The 17960-nt window shown below is 48.1% G+C and overlaps 1 protein-coding gene across 3 annotated transcripts in view; it reads left to right on the forward strand.

The window, feature by feature from the left end:
- Window positions 1–17960, forward strand: part of PRMT7 (protein arginine methyltransferase 7) — a 36185-nt gene extending 18225 nt beyond the window's left edge. For all 3 annotated transcript variants that reach the window (XM_006909795.3, XM_006909796.3, XM_015587695.2), the window contains exons 6-18: window positions 899–1011; window positions 3945–4186; window positions 4412–4592; window positions 7848–7975; window positions 8430–8565; window positions 9546–9629; window positions 10016–10063; window positions 10720–10809; window positions 12952–13113; window positions 14186–14260; window positions 16342–16502; window positions 17391–17487; window positions 17732–17960. In XM_006909795.3, the coding sequence (XP_006909857.1) occupies window positions 899–1011; window positions 3945–4186; window positions 4412–4592; window positions 7848–7975; window positions 8430–8565; window positions 9546–9629; window positions 10016–10063; window positions 10720–10809; window positions 12952–13113; window positions 14186–14260; window positions 16342–16502; window positions 17391–17487; window positions 17732–17911 (1697 nt within the window). In that variant the 3' untranslated portion in view covers window positions 17912–17960. The remainder of the gene's footprint in view (window positions 1–898; window positions 1012–3944; window positions 4187–4411; window positions 4593–7847; window positions 7976–8429; window positions 8566–9545; window positions 9630–10015; window positions 10064–10719; window positions 10810–12951; window positions 13114–14185; window positions 14261–16341; window positions 16503–17390; window positions 17488–17731) is intronic.

Here is a 17960-nt window from a genome sequence, read left to right on the forward strand (position 1 = left end):
GTTACCCTCCATTTTACAGATGAGGTGACTGATGGTCAGCATTGAGGGTTCAAGGCTAGAAAGCGGGATCAAAGCCCAGGTCTCTATGACTCAAGATTCAGGCTCCCTGCTGTACCCTTTTCTGAAACACTTTAATGCTTGTTTTTTTCTTGCATCGTCCATGAGACTTGTCTTCTCTGTAGGGAAGATGAGTGGGCCTTGTCAAATTATAATTCATGAGCCATAATGAGTGTTTAGTTAATTCTTCATGATGAATGACCACTTCCAAAGTCTGTTTTGTCTCTTGGCTCATTAAAAATTATAACTGTAGAAGTAACATTACATTACAGAGATTTAGAAAAGGGAATTAACAGAAAGACCCTCCATAACTCTACTATCCCAAAACAACTGTTACCTGGGGAATTGTTTGGTAGTAAGAAACAAACTTAATTCAGTAGGATATAGTGTAAGGAACTGGTGATTCTGAACCCAGAGTATCAGTGGAATCAATTAGCCTCTCATTGTTGCTTTGGTTTTCTCTCTCTCTCTCTGCAGCCTAGAAATATTTGAAGTACCAGCATTCAGTTTTTGCTTTTTTAAATGATTTTTGTTAATTTAATAATTAATAGTTCATTAATTTGTATACAGAAAAGTTCAAAGAGTAGTACAGTGAGCACCCATTTTCTCTTAACCAAGGCTTAACCAGTTGTTAGTATGTGTGTGTGTGTGTGTGTGTGTAAATATGGATTTTTTTTTGCTAAACCATTGTAAAGTCAGTTGCAGACATTCTAAATACTTCAGCACATGTATGTGCTTTCAATTTAATGATTTCTTAACCTTTTGTTTTGCACGTATTTGCTGTAAATATTTTTTCTAGTCCATAGGTTGCTTCTGACTCTTGTTTCCTTGTGTTTCTCAGATGGTGACATGCCATGCCGTGCCAACATCCTGATCACAGAGCTGTTTGACACGGAACTGATTGGGGAGGGAGCGCTGCCCTCCTATGAGCACGCACACAGGCATCTCGTGCAGGTAGGGGACCGAGGACCTTTCTCAGGCGTCTTGTTGTGATCTCAGCTAGTGCACATAGCTCTCGCTGATGCACCATGCTCTTCACAGCCCGAGCCTTTAGTACCCCTCTGTGTACCCTTGGCCACCCCTCGATTCCTGCAGGATTCTGGTTCTCCTTAATTATGACTCCTATGACTTTCTTGGTAGGTTAGAGTTAAAAGGCAAGAAACTATTTCAATTCAATTCAGCAAAGATTCTTTGAGTGTCACCTATGCGTAAGGTATTCTAGCGCCCAGGAAGAAGTATAAGACATCCTAATTGCTTCTCACCCACGCTCGTCAGTGATGGTGAGGACTGGTTGGGCCAAATGGAGAAGCAGACAGGAGCACCACAGACATTTGATTTAAGACTGGTAGAAGAGGTCAGGGGTCAGGAAGAAGATGAGGGTGGAATTTGGAAAGGCACTGAGGAGAGGGAAAGGTATCCCAGGTAGAGGACTTGCTTGGTAGGTCACTGAGAATATCAGCCTGGGGAGCTTGTGAGCTAATGGCAGAGAGTGGGGAAGAGAGTGGAAGGCCTTGAAGGCCAGGCCATTCTAAGTAAAGGAGTTGGGATGGTGGCACTCTTTGTCACTTTCTTTGAAAAGAGAGACATGCTAAAAATATTATCTTGGAAATGTTGGTCTTGCTTTTGTATGGACATAAACTGAAGGTGGAAACTCAGAGACAAAGCCAGGTGGGAGGTATGAGTGTCTGCTTTTTCTGCCGGCACCTGCCCTATGGGAACCATCCAGGTGAGCCTGCAAATGTCCCGGCCAGGGACCCTCTTTAGGGGTTCTTGGTGCCCTCAGAGTGAGGAAGGGGGCTCTTTTCAGGGTAGTTGGGGCCAGAGTCCATGCTACTTACACAATCTGCACATGATGTAATTGTTCTGCAGATCAATGCACTTTGTGAGACTCTCATCTTTTCCAAAGTGTAAAATTTTTTTCTAGTAACTTCATTAGTAAGAATTTCTATTTCTTCACATTAAAACCACCAACTAAATGTATCCCTGAAACAGAGAACAAGGTATTTAGAATTACGTTGCCCAGTTTGTCTTTCTCTAATTCATCTTATTAAAAAATGGGCAGACAGCTGTCCTGTTTCCTCTCCCAGCTGGCCTGTAGCAGCCAGGTATGCATAGTCCACTCCAGTCACTGTCCCCATCTGCCCACCCTAATTCCTAATTCCTAACTGAAGGAGTTAGGGCTGGCACACAAAGGCTTCCATTGCCCTGTCCCTCTGGAGGTCATGGAACTGGGTTGCTAGTGTGTCTGATATTCCATGTGGCATTGACCCAGGGATTGATCTCAGAAGACACATTTATTGAGCGCCTTCATTTTGCCTTTTTTGGGTACCAAGAATGTGAAAGTGAGCTCTTGGAGAGGCAGGTAGGTGAGCAGGTCATCACAGTAGAGTTTGAGGTATGCCCTGGTGGTCGTCAGTGGGGTGAGATTCCGCTGACTAAGTTTGAGCTGAGTCAGTCTTGAAGAGTGATCAGGTGTCGGCCTGCCAAGCGTGAGTATTCGTGGTGGAGGAGATCTACACGCACAAAAACATAAAGGTGAATCAGTGCAGTGGCTCCCAGACCCTGCAAGTTGTTCAGTTTGTGGGCAGTGCCAGAGCTGGCATTAGAGATAAGACTAGATTGTTGGGCAACACGAGGCCGAGAAAGGTTGCCATGCTGCATAATGCAAGGCGGTACCACAGAAAGGTTTTGATCAAGCAGGGGATTGATTTATGTAGGCAGGCATGTGGAGAGCAGTCGGGAAGCAGGACTGGTCAGAAGGTGGTTGGAGTCATTCGGGCACTCGGCTGAGGCGGGCCTCAGGCAACACTCGAGAAATGGGCCCGGAAGGTGGGGAAGGGTAAAGGTGATTTGTCTAGTTTAGACAGAGAGTTTGAGTTGTCTGAGGGTCAGCCAGAGAGAGAGGACCAAGAAGCCTTTGGATACATGGTATTTGGTAAATGAAGACGGAGTGGTTGGAGTCACTCTCATATGTGGAGGGAGGGAGAAGGTGGTCCAGACCAGGTCTCTGCGGAGCCTTCTCTGAGGGATAGACAGGGGGAGTGAGAATCCACCTAGAGCAGTGCTTCTCATCCAGAGCTGTGTCTGGAGACATTTTTGGTGTCACAACTAAGTACGGTGCTACAGTCATCTTGTGAGTAGAGGCCAGGGATATTGCTAAACATTCTGCAATGCACAGAACAGCCCTCACAATGAAGGATCTTCTGGCTCAAGAGGTCACTAGTGCTGAGGTAGAGAAGCCCTGTGCCTGTCATTTCTGTGTGGTGGTAGCTGTGAGTGTCCTCTTCACAGCTGGGCCCCTGGTGCCTGGTCTGTAGAGGGTGTTGATGAATGAATGAGGTAGGAGGAAAACTGGACAAAGGACTGCAGCCAAAGCCAAGGGAAGAGAGTGGTCAGCGGTTCCTGGTGAGGTCAGGAGGTCAGGTCAGTTGAGGATGGACACTTGTCCATTGAGCTGTGCAGTGAGGAGCTTCTGGTGTCTGGGCAAGAACTGCACTGAAGGGAAGCAGTGAGCCCAGTGCCAGAATTAGTGTTTAGCAGGCAGACTTGGACTCTTTCTTCAAGGTCGACGTGGGAGTTAATCCACATGATGACAATTAAGGTTTATTTTTGTAGTATTTAATAGTGTCAGGTAGCAAGGAACTTATCTGACATAAATCATTTTAGGCATAACGTGTATTTTTCAAATCTAGTTCCTTTTCTTTTCCCCAAGGGCTTTTAGGCCAAAAACAGTTAAGTATACTAATAGCGGTAAGGTGTTAGATGTTAAACTGGCCTAATATTAAGGAATAAACCTCTTTTGATCAATTGGGTCAATGTACCTGATTGGGTGGGTGGTTGGTTGGTTGGTTGGTTGATTGGTTGATTGATTTTTAATATAAACTTAGGAAAATTGCGAGGCAGTGCCTCACCGAGCAAACGTCTATGCTCAGCTGGTGGAGTCCAGAAAGATGTGGTCATGGAACAAGCTGTTTCCCATTCATGTTCGGACCAGACATGGAGAGCGGGTCATCGTTCCCCCGCCAGAAATGGAGAGGTGCCCTGGCGCACCCTCTGTCTATGACATTCAGCTGAACCAGGTGTCACCCACTGACTTCACTGTCCTCAGCGACGTGCTGCCCATGTTCAGGTACCACGGAGTAACCTGGGTGATAATGGTTCTTTGAGACGTTTAGTAGAGTTGGGGTCTTTGGAAGTTCTTTTTGAGTGGAAAAGAGCCTAGCTGATGTCACCTGCCTCTGAAGGTAGAAGTCCATTGCATACAAATCTCATTGTTGGTGAGGTCACCCTAAAAGCTTAGAAATGAAGTGTGTGAGCTTCAAATGTGCTTAAGTTCCTGAATATTATTCCGCAGTGTGGACTTCAGCAAACAAGTCAGTAGCTCATCAGCCTGCCATAGCAGGCAGTTTGAACTTCTGGCTTCTGGCCGAGCTCAGGTGGTTCTCTCCTGGTGGGACATTGAGATGGACCCTGAAGGGAAGATCAGATGCACCATGGCCCCCTTCTGGGCACACGCAGACCCACAGGTGCTCCAGGTAAGAGGTGGGAGCTGAGCACGTTTTCATGTAAATCAGGAAACTGTCATTCACTTTTTGTCGTGGGAAAGTAGCATGTTGAACCTTAGAATCTCAAGAATTTAGAGTTGGAAGAGACTATGTCAGAATCAATGTCAAAGAAGAGTTTAAAAAAGAAAAAAAGCAAGGCTGGCCGTGGTAAGATAGAAGATAGACCTTTCCATGGTCAGCGTCAGTGGACACAGTGAACCACAGGGAAGTTTCAGTGTGCTGGCTCTCCCATGTCCTGGCACAGCCACTGTTAGGTCCCACAACCCCTGTACCCCCTGAATAATCCTAGTGGGCCTCAGATCAGCTTGGAATAGAGAACTGTAGCCTGTGTACAGACTCATTTTTTGTGGTGTCAAAATCTGCCTTCCCCAGCTCACTGGGTGGAGGACGTGAGCTACATACAGAAAAGGAAATACAGAGTGCTCCTTAACATGTGAAAAGGCATTCAGCCTCGCTCATCAGAGTGACATAGATTTAAACTGTAGTGAGATACCATTTTTCACCTGTTAATGAATAAAGTTCAAAAAGTTGAGCAGTGCACTATTGGTAGGGCTGTGGGGCTGAGCAGGAAGTGATCATGAGAGCATCCGTAAAGCTCAGCAAGGCCCAGTTTGTCATGATGGGAAGCGATGCCACTTATAGACATTTAGGCTCTGGATAGATTTGCATATGTGTAGAATAACACGTGTGCCAGGGTACTCATTACATCCCTGATTTAATAGAAAAGACTAGAACATCCTAGAGGGCACGAGTAGGGGACTGGGCAAGTCCATTATCATACATTCAGGGAATGAAGCGGCTCTCTCTGTACTGATGTGGAGCAGTCTCCAGGGTATATCACTAAGTGAAGCAGAAATAGGTGCAGAACAGTATGTGGTATGCCAGCACTGGTGTTATTAAAAGTAAGAATATATGTGGATGAGCATATATGTGGTGTGTGTGTATAAGGGTATCTTGGGAAGAATTCACAGAAATTGGTAAAAATGGTTGTTTCTAGAAAGGAAACTTTTTTTTCATTCCATGACCCTTTTATATCTTTTGAATTTGCTCTCATGTACGTGTGTTAACCCCTCTACACACACACTCGGAAAAAATGCGAGGAAGGTGCTTTAGGGCCGAGGACTCAGACCTTCCCTCTCTACCTGGGAGGTCTTGGGCACCTTCCTCTGTGTCCCGTCGTCCTGTTACCACTTGCTGGGCACTGGTTTTGTCTTGATTGGTTCTAGATGTACATGCGTGACTTCGGGCAGGCCCTAGCAGCTCCTCAGCTCCCTGAGTTACTGCTTAGGCCAAAGGGTCATGGCTGCTGCAGGATTCCCATCTCCATTCTACCTTCCAGTCCCCTGGCCAGGTGGGTGGGTGCGCATTTACGCCATGGGTGCAAACTTTCCTCTGCGAGGCCTTGGCCCTCTGCAGGCTGAGTGTATGTGCGCACGTTGGGGGAGGGTGCTGTCGGAATTCTTCCAGAGTTGAGATTGGCACTGGGCTGCAAAATCTTAATACTTTTCGTTTTCCTAGCTTCAAAGTGCGATTATGTATATTTTCTCCTCAGATCCCCGTGTAAGACGGGGACTGAGACTGGTCTGGCCCAGTGTGGGAGCAGGACCTCGTGTCTAGGCAGCAGTGGTGGGTGCTCCTCCCCAGGTCTCCTGACTGTGGGGCTTGTGTCCTTTCTTTACCAGCAGTGACTTTCGAAGAGCTGCTCATGAATCTCCCTCATAACGTCACTAAACTGCTCTTGATCTGAAATCTGTTCAGCCTTCCTCACCTCGAACAGTGGGTTCTCTCAGCAGCTCTTTAGCATTAGGACCTGGGAGGCTGGTGTGTGGGAAGGACACGATGACAGGCAAGTACTGTGGGAGCACAGGGTCAGGGGGAAGGAAGGCTTCTCTTGTCTGAGGATCAGTTTGCATAATACAGAGAATGAACAACAGGTTTTAGGGAACCTGTTTTTCCCTCCTTGTTACTGTTTATTTTTTCCAGAGGGAATCTGGTTAGATTTTCATTTTCTAGTTTTATGTTCAGATAGACATGTTAGATCCAGGAAATGTCATTCACCTGCCTCCTAGTTAAATTCAAGACGGGGTAGGGTAGGACGCGGTCCTGAGAAGGGGGACTGCATCGCTGCGTTTGCTCCTGTGCTGAGCAGTGCTCTTGGAGCCTCACTGGGGCCGAGTTTTCCTTCGTTCCTGGTGATGCAGAGTGTGCAGGCGGTCGTCTCATCAGAGCTGAGCCAGGCATCCACTTGTTAGGACAATTCTTTCTTTTTTAAAAAGACACTTAAAGATTCTAAGGGTAATAAACCTCATTATATAAAACAAAAATGAATCAAGTCACCGTCCTATCACCCAAAAGAACTCCCTTTCTTTGCTGTTTCCATGTGCATAGGTTTTTGTCAGTGCTAATTTCTGGTTTTTCCGTGCTGCACCGTAGTCTTTATATTCATCATTTTTAAATGCCTTTGAGTATTATGTGTAAGGAATTAACATATACGTTTCTGAACTGCTGGATATTTGGATTGGTCCTAGTTTTTGCTAGTATAAATAATTCTGTAATTATTTATTTTATATGCATTTTTATTTGAAATAGCTTTTTTTTTTTGTTTGGGTATTTTTTAGAGTCCTGTATGTGGGATTTGTAATATCAAAAAGGATCAATCAACAGAGCTTATTAAAGGTTGACTCTGAATCATTGTAAATAAACCATGTTTCATAATTTAGAGTATTCTAGTTCTTTAAAAATGAATTCAAAAGAATAAAATGAAACCTTTCTGTACTATTTTCCAAACTTTTTATTTTGAAAAATTTTAAGTCCATAGAATGAGTGAACATCAACATTGATATGCCCTTTACTTAAATTTACCAGTTTTTAACATTTGCCACATTAGCTTTTTCTCTCTCTCCCTTCTGCCTCCCTCCTCTCCCCCCAAAACACACGCGCGGGCGTCAGGGGCTGGAGTCCCCTTTCCCTGAGCCCCTTTTGAAGACCCATGTCCTTGGCCACATTGTATCTTCCTAAAGCCAGCAGTGTTCCAGCAAGCTTTCAGGCCATTAGCCTCTCTGACTTGAGAATTTTCTTCTTTATCTCTTCGGCCACAGTAGCTATCTGTAACCCACACTAGGGTCTTCCTGAAAACTGGTTTTTGGCTGGGATTTTGGCTTCTGTATTGGAAATGTTGTTCCTGTTGTAGCTTGGTGACTGCTGATTCTCTGTTTCCCATCCCAGTGGCGGGACCACTGGATGCAGTGTGTGTACTTCCTGCCACAAGAGGAGCCGGTCGTCCAGGGCTCAGCCCTCTGCCTGGTAGCCCACCATGATGACTACTGTGTGTGGTACAGCCTTCAGAGGACCAGGTGTGCCCTGAGTCTTGTGGGCGGGGGGGCACTGGGTCTCTGTGCATGTATGTAAATTCCCCATTTACAAACCATTTATAAGTTTATAAGTTCCCCATTAAAGACATTTATGTGTCTATAGTGGGGAATTACAGAAGCACAAGTGGGCACATTTATATCTGAACAGAATAAGAACAAAAGTTGATTACTGGCTGTGTTGGTGCCCGTTGCGTGTACTCAGAAGAGGCTGCCCTAGTTGCGGGGCCCCCGTCTGGAACAGATATATGTGCAAGTCTTGAATTGGAGTGCCCTCCAACCTCTAATGCCCACTCGAGAGCCAGTGCCTAGACCGTAGGTGTATCCCTTGGAGCCCACCTCAGTTTCACTGGGGCATGTCCCTATGCTATGTTTTGATGCTTGCCAGTGTCAGGCAGGTCATACTCATCACCCTGTGTCTGTTCACTTCCTGGCCCAGCCCAGAAAAGAATGGGAGAGTCCACCCAATGCGCCCCGTGTGTGACTGCCAGGCTCATCTGCTCTGGAACCGGCCTCGCTTTGGAGAGATCAATGATCCGGACAGAACTGATCAATATGTCCAGGCCCTGAAGACAGTAAGTGTTCAGCCCCTTGGGTGCTTGTGGGCAAGAAGATTGTCGCATGGGCCCCAGCTCATTGTCCACTTATGATTTGCTGCTTTTGTTTTCGGTGCTCGCTGGTCTGTGTGAGTGGCTTCAGCCAGCTCCTTCCGGGAGGGCGCTCAGACAGCGCCTGGGAGCCTGTTAGTGCACTTTCTGGGCTCATTTTCTGCTCGCCTGTAAAGTCTTCCAGCTGGAAGCTTCCCCCTGGCCCCTGCTTTTGTCCTGCTGGAAATTTTGCCTTCGTGATCACCAGCATTTCCTGTGGGTGATCCCAGTGGATCCAGCGCATTCTTCCTTTCATCTGCCACCCTCTTTCTAAAATTTTTTAAAATATAAATCTGGTCATGTAACTCTCCTACCTATAAACCTTTGCTCCCCGCTGCCAATAGCAGGGGTCTCAGCCTGAGGACCATACATGGGGTTTGAAGGGGAGGTTTTTGGACCCTTTGGCGTCATATGCAGAAATATGTGTACCTATGCATGCATTTTGGAGGAAGGAGGACCCCAACTGTCCTAAATTTCTCTCAGAGATCTGTGCCCTATAAACACATCTCTGCCTCAGCAGGCCCACAGCTGTCTGTGCTGGGACCAGGCAGGAAACGGGCCTGTCATCATGGACTGGGAGGTGGCCAATGGCAAGTGGGATGGTCCTTCTGGTGGGCCTTCTAGGACAGCTTGAGATGGGTCTTTCCTGACAGTGGGGTCAGGATGTGGAGAGGAGAGTGAGGTGGGTATGTTAGAGGCCGGGGGCTGGCTGCTGCCTGAGCCTGGGAGGTAAGCATAACTAGTGTGGGCACAAGAAGATTGAGCAGGGATAGGGTAAGGAGATCAGATTGAGTGATCATGGAGTGAGTTAGTGGGCTCAAGAGAAGGGAAGCGTTTCTGTCAGTTTGCCAACAAGAATGTCTTGGGACCACAAGAAAACCTGTGGTGAAGTTGCTCTTTTCTCGTAGGTGCTGAAGCCAGACAGTGTCTGCCTGTGTGTCAGCGACGGCAGTCTGCTCTCCATGCTGGCCTATCACCTCGGCGCGGAGCAGGTACTGGACGTGTGCCTTCCTGCCAGCTTCCTGAGGGTGGCTCTTAAGTTAGGGTGTCATGTGGTCTGAGTAGAGTTTTGTCACTAAAGCTCTTTGCAGGTGCAGCTGCCATGTTTGCGGTGTGCCTGGGTCAGAGGCCCAGGGGTTTACTGCCTCCATGTGCAGGCAGGAGTCAGGCTATAACATTGTCCTATAGCTGCAGCTCCAGCGTCTGAGCCAGCCACTAGGTTCAGTGCAGAGTGTGGGTGCTGTCCTAGTGGGTAGTGGGCACAAGTGGAGGTGGTTAGGCGGTGCCTTCTGCCTTGGAATGATCTTGTTGCATTTTAATCTTTCATTTTCTCTGTTAAATGACTTTTCTACAACTGATAGCTTGGTATTCTCTCTAGGTATTTACAGTAGAGAGTTCAGCAGCTTCTCATAGACTGATGAAAAAAGTAAGTGATAATTGTTACTAAAATAATGAGGGCTCCTGTGGGACCTGCCTTCCCGAGTCTGGGACTTACTGCTTTGAAGCAGAGTCAGTACCAAGGGAACTGGAAGATGTAGCAGGTGCCAGTGAGCGCTCTCGTTGCTCCCGCCTTGAGAACTGGCCTGGTCTCCTAGAGCTGTCATTGAACAGCAGCAGATGTTTAGACTCCGTTTTTCGGCTAAGAAGCATTGGCTTTTCTCGTCATTTCACATGAAACTAAAAAAACTAATTTCTTTTTTGCGGTGATACAACTGTATCATGCAAATGTGTGATTTGTTTTCTTGGCCCAGGGGGTCATTGCTCACAGGCCGGCCTGACTGGCTGGTGCCCTGATGGTGACTGGTTTTGGTTTCCTCTCTGAAGGATAACCTACCTCCTTTAGAACTGCAAGCCTGTTGCTAAGTCCCGTTGACGTGCCTGCCAGAGAAATTTCTTCTGTTACACCATTTTGCTGGTGATCTCATTCTTGGTGTGTAGAATGCCCCGGGAGGGGAGAATTTCCACAAAACCCATAAAAGTGGTGTTTTAGACCTATTTGACCAGAAAACTACAGACAGATAAAGCAACTTTGAGATGTTTTTTTCCGGACAAAAATAATATTTTTATTGTTTTTTCTCTAAGATCTTTAAAGCTAACCACTTGGAAGATAAAATTAAGGTAATAGAGAAACGGCCGGAATTATTAACATCTGCAGACTTGGAGGGTAAAAAGGTGAGTAGCAAGAGGTCTGCGTTTGCACTGGGCGGCCCAGCACTTGAGACGGCCTTAGCTCCCCCTCACTTCTCTGGGCCTCACCGCTGGTCCCTTATTGAATGCACCAGCTAAGAACGTGCCACAGCTGAGGGTTTGCAGAGATGCCTGATAAGCAGATACTTGCACGACTCTGAACACTGGCTAATCTCTGCTCCTTCAAGTGAGGGCAGAACAGCTCTGCTGAGATTAGTCCCAGCACATCGTGTTCTCTCTCCCTTTCACAGCACTCTGTCTTCGCTTCACCTTCCTATTCACTTTCTTCTGCTGCGGCTGGTCCAGTCCCCAGTGCTGCATCTGAAACTGCTCCCACCTCTTAGTGACCTCTTAGTTACTAAAGACAGTCTCCCTGCAGGCTTCATCTCATTGGCCCTCTGAACCCTTATGACCCAGTGACCCTCTCTTTCCTTAACACTTCTTTTTAGGTTTTTAAGAGACTGCTTTCGCTAGGTTTTTCTCTAATTTTTCTGGCTTCTCCTTCTCAGTCCTCTATGGGTTTCTCCTCCTTTACTTCATCGTTCCCTAGAGATGATTCTTGGCGCATCCTCCTTGTCTGTCCTCTCCTCTGCCTCTGTGTTTCCTCTCCAGTGATCACATTCCTTCCCATATGGAAATCTGTGATCAACAAAGCTGGGTCTGCAAATCTCATCCATCCAACTGCCAACCGGATATCTTTCTCTCATATCCCACAGGCCCTTCAAGCTGGAACCTGTCATCTTTCTTGCCAACTCTTTTTTAACAGCTTTATTGAGATATAATTTACATACCATAAAATTAACCCATTTCAAATGTACAATTTAACGATTTTTTAGTAAATTTATAGAGTTGTACAACTATTATACAATCTAGTTTTACAACATTTCCATCACCCAGCCCCAGGCAATCACTGATCTGGTTTCTGTCTATAAATTTGCCTTTTTTGCAGATTTCATTTAAGTGGAATAATACAGTGTGTGGTCTTTTGCATCGGGCTTTTTTCAGTGGGCACGTTTTTGAGATTCATTCATACTGTAGAACATGTCAGTATTTTGTTCCCTTTTACTGCCGATTGGTGTTCCATTGTATGACTATGCCACAATTTGTGTGTTCATTCACCTACTGGTGGACATTTGGATTGTTTTCAGTTTGGGCTGTTAAGACTAATGCTGATGATGCCTGTCTGCTTGGGTCTAGCCTGGGTGCTGTCTCCTCAGCATCTGCCATGTCTTGGTCTCCTCCCTTTTGCACACTTTCTGCTTCTACAGGGAGTACTCAACCAAGTCACTTGTCCCTGCTCCACCTACAGTTGGTGTCCTCATACTTCACAGTCATCAGAGGGCTCTTTGTAAAACACATTCCTTCTCTGATTAAAGCTTTTAGTGACACCCCCTCTTGCCTGTAGGGCAGTGTTCAGTTCGTTTAACCTGTCATCAATTGCTTTTGGGTGACCTGGCTCTTCTCTTACTCTCTGGCCTCACCGTTTACCGTCCTACCCCATGTGCTTGTCTGCTGAGCTCCTGAGAGGGCCTTGCTCTCCCACCTGTGCTATGCCTCTGCCCACCCCTCTGCCATCTATCTGGAATCCCCTGTCTTTTGCTTTTCGGACTCCTATTCACGCGTTTGTGCTTTTACTCAGCACATGTTTACTGACCATCTACTCTGAGCCAGGCACTTTGCTGGGTCTGAAAATACTATTCTGCCAATGTCCCCACTTCTTTGGTGCTCAGTGCCTCATGAGGGAGAGTTAGACGACCACTGAGAATAAGTTTTTTAATAAGCTTTGAATGGGGATTTACAGGGCCGTCCTGGAAGCCCGTCTTGATGCTCTTACCTCTGGGGTTCTCCACATGCCCCTCCTGTTAAAGCTTTTCACACTCTACAAGGACAGCCTCCAGCCTCGTCTGCTCTCTCTTCACACTACAGTCCTGAGGGCAGGACCCATGTTGCTTTCTCATCTTTTAGTCCTTGGGCAGGTGCAGACCTGGCATGCTTGTTTGTTGACTGAATGAGTGAATGAATGAATGGCCTATTACTTTCATGTACCTGTGAAACTTGTGACTTGTCCTTTACTCTTCAGACAAATCCTTCTGATGCCTTGGTCCTGATTCTTGTTCTGGTTGCCAGGTCTCTGTGCTCCTGGGTGAGCCATTCTTCACCACCAGCCTGTTGCCGTGGCATAATCTGTACTTCTGGTATGTGCGGACTGCTGTGGACCAGTACCTGGGGCCTGGTGCTGTGGTGATGCCCCAGGCTGCCTCACTGCATGCTGTGGTCGTGGAATTCAGGGTAGGCCACCCAGATGTTTTCGTAGAAGGGGGAGGACCTTGTTTTCTTACAAAGACCTTGGGTGCAGATGGAGCAACTTAGGTCTTTGTGATTGGGCCTCTGGTTTCTGTATCAGCGCACCACAGGGTTGAATAGAAGAGGCTTGTCTTTTTAAAAATGCAGTAATTTGACTCATGAAATGAAATTGGCTGTGTGTTGTCATTTTACAATATGGCTTATCAGAATAATTAAAATATACAAATTAAAAGTTTCAGAAGACATGCCAAGGCTCCAGTTAAAAGCATTTTGAGATCGGAGAGTCAGCTTCTTTATGCAAGAAAAATTGAAAAGCTTCCTTTTAATTTTCTCATCAAAGCAGAACCATAGTCACAAAGTCATTTTGGGGAAGGCAGTTTTTATTAAAAGGATTTTGAAATGTTTTTAACCTGAAATGTAGAGTGAACCTCATTTGATATTTTTTTGACAAGAATGGTTTTGTGCGTTGTTACCTTAGTGGCTCTGTCACTCGTTTTCTGGGCATTTCTTCTGTGTTATTTATTTACCTGATGAGGTTTTCACGACCAAAGAAGGAAGGTGGAGAACCACACTTGTTTCCAGGCATATGTCCAGGAGACAGAGAACGCAAAGTCGATTGGCCTGAGTGCTTCTGGTCCCCTCCCGCCCATTGTCCTCACGCTCTGTTTATAGGCAGAGAGCCTTGAGAACTGGTTTCATAGATTTCTTCCTAAAAAAAATGGTCTTAGGATGGACAGGTAGTGAGAAACCCCAGCCAAGTAGCTCTGGCCATGGCCAGTTGTCGCCTTGTAGGAGAGGACTTGGGTCATGTGAGACTTGGCAGAGTCATAGAACAGTCCTGAATTTTTAGTATCTCTGAGTCCCTTCAACCTTAAGGGTCTCTTCTAGGCATGAGGGAATAGAAAGAGGTGCCTCAGGTTTAGCGCTGGGACCACCCCAGCTTGCCCTCACCGACCCTTCTCGATCCTGTTGCCGTACTCCCCTGTGGCCCCTGTGGGTGTGGGCATCAGCATGCCCTGGCTGATGGGGGTTTATAAGGGCTGTGCCTTCCTCACAGGACCTGTGGCGGATCCGGAGCCCCTGTGGTGACTGTGAAGGCTTCGATGTGCACATCATGGATGATATGATTAAGGTAGGTGAGGCCACAGCTCCTACCCACAGTGTCCCATCCACCCACTCTGCATGGCCACAGGCCTCTAACAGGGACATCTGGCTTCTCCGGAGAGACCTGGGTTGGGCTGTGCAAACAGAGTGCAGAGAGCTCTTCCGCTGGGGGCAGCATGGGCTGGTCTATCTATCCACTTGGTTTATTATGAGCATGAGTCTGAGAATCATTTGTTTCAAAGTCTAGTGGTAGGCTGTTCTTGGCTTTGGTCTATAACTCCTGAATCAGAATGTCAGACCGCCTATCTGTCACCATGCCACTGGAACCTCGCCTGCCATCATCAACAGCTTGTTCTCTGCTGGAACAGCCTTTCTAGAAGGTAGTTTGGTAACCTTCTGAGCCAGCCATTTTTGTTTTGGGGACTCCAGTCCAGTGAGGGTGCTGGAGCATGGGGAAGGGTGTGGAAGGAAGGCCCTGCAGGGCTGTTTGTACATCAGTAGGGGATCGAGTCAGCTACCAGGATCTGCATCCCTGAGAACCCAAGGAAGTTATGAAAGTGCCAGTGGTATTTGAATCGACGAGTATTGAAGTAGAGTCACTATACATCCACAGGAGAGGGCAGGGCAAGGAACAGGATTCCATCTTATATGTGAAAAAAATTCACACATACGCACAGGGAAAAAGGGTAGAATAGTGGACACCACAATGTTAGTGTGTGATTAGGAAGTGATTAATTTTTCACTTTCTGTTCATATTTTCCTACAGTGATTGCGGATTACTTATGTAAACATTTTTTTTAAGTAAATAAATCCAGTGAATATTTTCAGTTTGCATCTTACCTGCCCCTTCACAGCTGACCACTGACTGTTTCAGGCTTCTAGAAATCTCTTTTTTGTTGAGACACCACACACACTAGCTCCGTCTGGCCACTCCTCAGGCCCCTTCTTGGACTTTTCCTATCCTTCCCATCTCCTAAGGCGTCATGTATTCTAGGTCTCCCTCAAGCCCCTGCCCTTACTGTCCTTTCTCTGTTGCTGGTCAATGTTTGGATCTGTCCTGAGCTCAGACCAAATAACTAAGAGCAGGGGACTCTCCACTCAGATGTCCTCAGGCACTCTGACCTTGATGCTTCTAAAATCTATGTGCTCTTCCCCCACCCCTAGCCTGGCTTCTTTCACTGTTCCCATCCCAGGCCTGCCACTACTTTGTACCCAAATGCTGGGCTCAGGCCCTGAGTGTCCTCTCAGGCAAGTCTTTGCCTTCACTTGCAGTTGGTCCTCAGGTTCCATAACCATCAGGTCGTCAGTGACCCTCAGATCCAGTTTCCTAACCCTGCCGCTGCTGTTCAGGTCCAGGCCACTTTGTCTCTCACCTGTGACTGTGTAGTCTCCTGCCTCTCCCACTTGACCGTCTTCCACATGGAGCCCAAGTAAACCTGAAGATCCTGAGTCCAACCCTGTCCATCCCCTGTGGGAAAACCCTGTGAGGCTCCCTGCCCCCAGCAGAATCACCCCTGTAGTCAAGACCCTGGCCACTTGTCCTGCTCAGCTTTGTCCACTCTCCTTGCTGCCAACTCTTGTATGATCTTAAGGCATCCTAGAGGTCACCCCTCCAGGCAGGTTTCTTGCCCCACCTAGTCTCTGCGGGAGGTCAGTGCTCTCTAGACACTGAGGTTGCATGTCTCTGCGTTGGCTCCCTCTAGACTGGGAGCCTTGTGGGGTAGTGATCTGGCAGCTATAGTGTGCATAAGGGTCACCAAGTCGGTGAGTGTCTAAGCACCAGGTGTCACCTTAAAGTAGCTCATGAGATAGGCAGTGTCATCCCATTTTAAAAGGGAGAAAATGAGGCTTTAGAGAGGTGAAGTGACTTGCTGAGGAGATGGCGCATGAGTGGCAGCAGGAAACAGAGAAATCAGCTGGTCTGATCCAGGCATCTGGGTCTTTCTGTAAGGACCCGCGCTCCAAATGACTGGCAGTTACCCTGAGGGACTTGTGCAATGGAGGTCAGCGGCTACTGGCATAGACCCTGGAGACGGGGACATGAGCCCCATGTCCTGTGGGCCACCTGGTTCTATCTCTGCAGACTCCTGAATCCCCTTCCTTTCTCAGCGTGCCCTGGACTTCAGGGAGAGCAAGGAGGCCGAGCCCCACCCACTATGGGAGTACCCATGCCACAGCCTCTCTGAGCCCCAGCAGATCCTGACCTTTGATTTTCGACAGCCAGTCCCCCTGCAGCCTGTCCGTGCTGAGGGCTCCATCAAACTGAGGAGGTGAGCGTCACCTCCTGGGTGGGTGTGGAGAAAGGAAGTGGTGGGGGGCCTGCATTCTATCTAGTAGTTACTGCCCAAATGGCCACTTTCACGTAGGTGGGATGGCCTACCTTGTCTCAGCGTTGCCCTTTTTGGTCTGAAGTGGCCTTGAGTGAACAGTGGGTCCCCACAGCCTCTAGGTGTCTGTGGGTAGGGAGTCAGAGTCAGAGTGGTTTTTGTTCTCCACCCCCCACATCTGAGGCTCCTTTTGAGCTAAGCAGCATGTTGGATCACAGCTGCAGAGAAATGTGAATTTGGTTGCTATGGTTACCCATTGGACCATTTTCCTGAGCTCTCCTGGGAATTAAAGCAGGTTGGGAATTGGCGAAGCACAGTCAGGCCATCCAGCTCCAGCTCCCTCCACGGGGAGGAGGGGCTGCTTCCCTGAGGAAGAACCCCTTCTGATTGAGTGAAGGCCCTGAGCCCAGAGCCCCTCTTTGACAAGGGGAAGGCAGGGCAGTTACCCATCTGGGCCTGCCATCCAGGGTATCTGGTAGAGGTCTTCTAGCCTCTGGGCTGTGCTCTTAGCCTTCTGGACCAAGCCTTTCTGTGACCTCAGGCCGAGAAGGCTGGTCCCGTGGCCAAGCTGGTCCTGTCCCACAGTAACTCCTGAGTGCTCAGCTCAGCCAGGCTGCAAGGAGTGAGTGAGGGCTTTTGGTTGTGGCTCTTCTTGCTCAGCATATTACCAAGTGGCCTTTAGTCAGGCGGAGTGTTAGGAACCTCTTGACCGAGGCAGGCTGGAAGTGGGGTAGACCAGAGGTTTCTGGAGAGCAGAAGGGAGCTGCGGCCGTGCCTGCTCATCACTCGTGCTGTTTCTCTTTGGCCTAACATACCGTACCCCTTTCCCAGGCCCGGGAGGAGCCATGGGGCCGTCCTGTGGATGGAATACCACCTGACCCCGGACAGCACGGTCAGCACCGGCCTCCTGAAGCCTGCAGAGGACAAGGTAGTGCTGTGCACATGGGTCCCAGAGATGGCTGACCCTGAGAGCAGTCACTGCTGGGGGAAGCCATGCCACTTGATGTGCTCTGGGTGTTCGCTGCCCATGTTCAGCCAGATGATAACCCTTCAGTGGCCCGTGTCCCTGTCCCTAAGCAGCAGCTTCCCGCTTCAGGCTGCCTGGCGGGGAGGCTGGCCAGGAGGGCCTGGCTGTCGGGAGTCCTCACTGCTTTCTGCTGCTTCTCCTGCAGGGGGACTGTTGCTGGAACCCACACTGCAAGCAGGCCGTGTACTTCTTCAGCACCATACTGGGCCCCAGAGCACCATCGGGTGACCCTCAGGCAGTCAGCTATGTCGTAGAGTTCCACCCCCACACCGGAGATGTCACCATGGATTTCACACTCTCAAACACCCCAGATGATGGGCACTGACCCTCACTCGTTGAGAAATAAAGTGACCTGTGGGGCTCCGGGCTCTGAA

This window comes from Pteropus alecto, unplaced genomic scaffold, assembly GCF_000325575.1.
Source record: "Pteropus alecto unplaced genomic scaffold, ASM32557v1 scaffold42, whole genome shotgun sequence".
Classification (NCBI taxonomy): domain Eukaryota; kingdom Metazoa; phylum Chordata; class Mammalia; order Chiroptera; family Pteropodidae; genus Pteropus; species Pteropus alecto.